The sequence below is a fragment of the Sinocyclocheilus anshuiensis genome, unplaced genomic scaffold (genome assembly GCF_001515605.1).
Source record: "Sinocyclocheilus anshuiensis isolate Anshui unplaced genomic scaffold, SAMN03320099.WGS_v1.1 scaffold1957, whole genome shotgun sequence".
NCBI lineage: Eukaryota > Metazoa > Chordata > Actinopteri > Cypriniformes > Cyprinidae > Sinocyclocheilus > Sinocyclocheilus anshuiensis.
In genome coordinates this window covers 77,640-81,403 of record NW_015537935.1, presented here as the reverse complement: position 1 = coordinate 81,403, position 3,764 = coordinate 77,640, and the positions used below count along the sequence as shown (strand labels likewise).

General features: G+C 38.7%; 1 protein-coding gene across 1 annotated transcript in view; it reads right to left on the bottom strand.

Moving 5' to 3' along the window:
- The window catches only part of thop1 (thimet oligopeptidase 1), an 18,064-nt gene that overhangs the window by 7,793 nt on the left and 6,507 nt on the right, over nt 1-3,764 (bottom strand). The window contains exons 8-10 of the mRNA XM_016447085.1: nt 3,124-3,490; nt 573-774; nt 294-480 (exon numbers count right to left, since the gene is read on the bottom strand). Coding sequence (XP_016302571.1) covers nt 294-480; nt 573-774; nt 3,124-3,490 — 756 coding nt within the window. The remainder of the gene's footprint in view (nt 1-293; nt 481-572; nt 775-3,123; nt 3,491-3,764) is intronic.

Below are 3,764 nucleotides of genomic sequence, written 5' to 3'. Positions count from 1 at the left end.
ACGCCGATACCACACAGCATGTGATAAGTGCCATATTCAGACAAAGAAACACCAACAACAGACAGCAGAATGGAGTTACGGATGTCTACTATGAAGTATATGTATGTAATGAATATAACGTTAAACATTCAGTTTTAACGCCTGTATAGCTGATGATGTGCGCGAGCTGCAAAATTGGTTCAAAATGAGACTAGAAAAGTGTGAGCAAACATTTGACTTATTCACTTATAGTTAGTGTGCGATCAGTTTAAGATTTTATTTGTGAAAGTGACCAGTGTGTGTTCTATGGTCACCTGTGTTAGCAAGTCTAGACTTGATGAGTTTGTCCAGAAGCTCCTCTGGAATGGGGTTTCCTGTTTTGTAGTGCTTGGACATGCGCTGCAGGGGCTCCTTCTCCCAGACCCAGTTCTCCAACATCTGAGACGGAGCTTCCACGAAATCCCTCTCCACATGAGTCCCACTGAACATCGCAAAGTTGGTCTGAACAAACAGAAGAACATCGGACTATATTTAATCTTCACAGACTGCAAATTAGTTGCAACCTAAATGTCACGGAAAGCCTTATTTCAGACCTGAGCACAAAGCTGGTGCATCACATGTCCAAACTCATGGAAGTACGTTTCCACTTCATCGTGCTGTAGCAGGGACGGAGCGTCAGCGGTGGGCTTGCTGAAATTAGCCACCATGGCAGCCACAGCCATCTGCCTGGTCCCGTCTGGGAGCAAACAGCCGGGCTGCAGGCCAAAGCATGCGGCATGGCCGTACTTCCCCTCCCTACAGGGATTGTGGAGAATTAGCAATTAATCTAGCTGAACTGCCACTGAAGCTCTGCGTTAAGGATGAGAATGGGCTCTACGTCTCAGAAATCAGACAGTGAAGCCCTTGTAAACCCTCAGGATACAGGGGCCAGATTCATCAAATTTAAGAAATAAGTTACGAAATCTCTTAAAGGGATAGTTCACCCAAAAAGGAAAATTTGCTGTTAATTTACTCACCCTCAGGCCATCTAAGATGTAGTTGACTTTTTTTCTTCTTCAGCAGAACAGTAAAGAATATTTTTTAGGTGAAACAGTTTTCTTTGGCAATTCATATAGTACACATCTATGGGTGCCGGTTTTTGAGTGTCAAAAAAACAAACCAGACAAGACCAAATCAATACCCGCCCTCAGGCCATCTAAGATGTAGTTGACTTTTTTTCTTCTTCAGCAGAACAGTAAAGAATATTTTTTAGGTGAAACAGTTTTCTTTGGCAATTCATATAGTGCACATCTATGGGTGCCGGTTTTTGAGTGTCAAAAAAACAAACCAGACAAGACCAAATCAATACCCGTGGCTCCTGACGATACATTAAAGTGTTATGAAGTGAAACAATCGGTCTGTGTAAGAAAATTAACATTATTTACAACATTATTACCTTTAATCCACAGCGTGGGCAAACGGTTCAGCGTGTTCACGACCGTCACATAATGACGTGTGTGGGTGCAGACTACCACTTGCATTTCTTGTGTAAAAATTCTTTATTGTTATGAAAATACCCCAAATCTCATGAAAATCACATTACAAATCATATACTATCGTAATCATGTGGTTATGAGCTTCGTGTGCAGAAACCTTTCTCTGGATTTTCTGAGTAACAGTATGCAGAAGTGTAATGTAATTTCATCATTGGAAGAGAAACGACAGGTTATGAACGTGAAATATGAATGACAGATGAGCAGCAAACGAGCGTCCTCTGAGTCAGAACAGCGATCGCGGAAGAGAAAACACAGGCAGACAGCACTGGAAGCAGATAATTCTCATTTAAATCGTGTAAATCATTGGAAAATGAAATGTTTCAGACATTCGATGGTGAGTTTTGAGTAAAAATGTATATTAATCTCAAAAATGGTGTTATGTAGCTTGATGCTAATGTTAGTCTTCGCTCTCCTCTGTTGTAAACCAGGCTGTGGATTAAAGGTAATAATGTTGTAAATAATGTTCATTTTCTTACACAGACCGATTGTTTCACTTCATAACACTTTAAAGGGATAGCTCACCCAAAAATGAAAATTGATGTTTATCTGCTTACCAAAGCTGTGATTCCCATTCACTTCCATTATAAGACTGACAGACTGCAACGGTTTGAGTTAAAAATCTTCGTTTGTGTTCTACTGAAGAAACAAAGTCACCTACATCTTGGATGCCCTGGGGGTAAGCAGATAAACATCAAATTTTCATTTTTGGGTGAACTATCCCTTTAAGATAAATTCCAAGAAGTTCATATTATTGTTCATATAAGTAAAATTCTTAAGTACTATTCATGATTCTTAAGACATTTTTTTCATAAGAACAAAATGACAGGCTTTGGTGTTGTTTGATTGTATGGCAGTTCTTTCCTGAAGACTCGCTGTTCAACTCCATGAAAATCACTTCAAATAGTGATGCACCAATATTTAGCCAACCAAAAATATTTGTTTCGGCCAGCGATTCTCCCGTGGTGTAGTTCACGGTGTCAGTGTCTCTTTTTTATTTTTAATCTATCATCATTTTGATGAACTAAGATGGTTGGTCTATGCTGATTTAAGTTGATGTCTGAACAAAACTTCAAACATTTGTTACTTCTGATATGAAACAAAGTCTTAGCTTTCGAATTGTCAATTTTATAACAAAACTCAAACAATAAATGTCGTTTTGACACTCATTAATGTGGTATGACAGATAGATCTCCTTCAGTTCAAGCCAAGGTATGCTGAAAGAAACAGCATGGCTTACTGAAATGTATCATGTTACAAGTAATCAGTCAGTGTTTTAACCGTGGAAACACGTCAATGTAACAGCTTGTAAACAATGTCCCGTAGAATTACATTTATCTCAGGAAAGCCATTCAATGTCCATAGCTCTTTAGTTAACTAGTAAGATAACTCTAGAGAGGAGGATTTTGATAAATATATGCACTATATTATATATTCATTATATTTCTACTTAACCTGTTGTCAATTTATATAAGATTAATATAATATATATTCACATAAGAATTTTATTTCTAAGAATGTTTTCATGAATCCAGCCCCTGGAGCCCAATTTGAGACAAATTTTCAGATCCCCCAGCATGACCACCAGAACCATACAAGTATGAGTGCTCACCTGGGGAAAAGATCCAGATAAAACTGGCCAATGACCTGCCCGGAGGTGCGATCTTTAACACAGTACAGTGTAACGTCATCGTGCCAGACAGGTGCGCCCTCCACCTGCTGAAAGCGGAGATTGAGCAGCTCCTGATAGATGTCTAGTAGGCCCTTGGTCACCACCTCCATTGGGAAATACTCCTTCAGTTGGTTCTGATCCACTGCATACTGGGTCTCCTCCACCTGGGTCATGTAGTAGCGCGTGTCCCAGGCGTGGAGTTCTCCAGTGAAGGGCAGATTCCTCTTCTGGCTCTCCTGTTCCTTCAGCTTCAGGATCACGGCCCTCTCCTGCTCACCCAGGGGCTTCAGTTTATGGGCCAGATCCTCTACAGTGTGCAGGGGATAATGGAAAGACAAAGGGTTAAACAAAGATTAAGATAAATTCCTAAAGTCAACCAAACTGATGAATAATATAATATAATGTATAGTTACTATATTTATACTTTTTTTATTCTATTCTTTATTCTAATGTTTGGGTTTGTAAGATTTTTTTTAATGAACAATTTAAATGTATACAATTTAATTTAAATATATACAATTTTAAAATAACCATTTTAACTACAATTATTAATTATTTTAAATAAATTACCTTCGGAAATT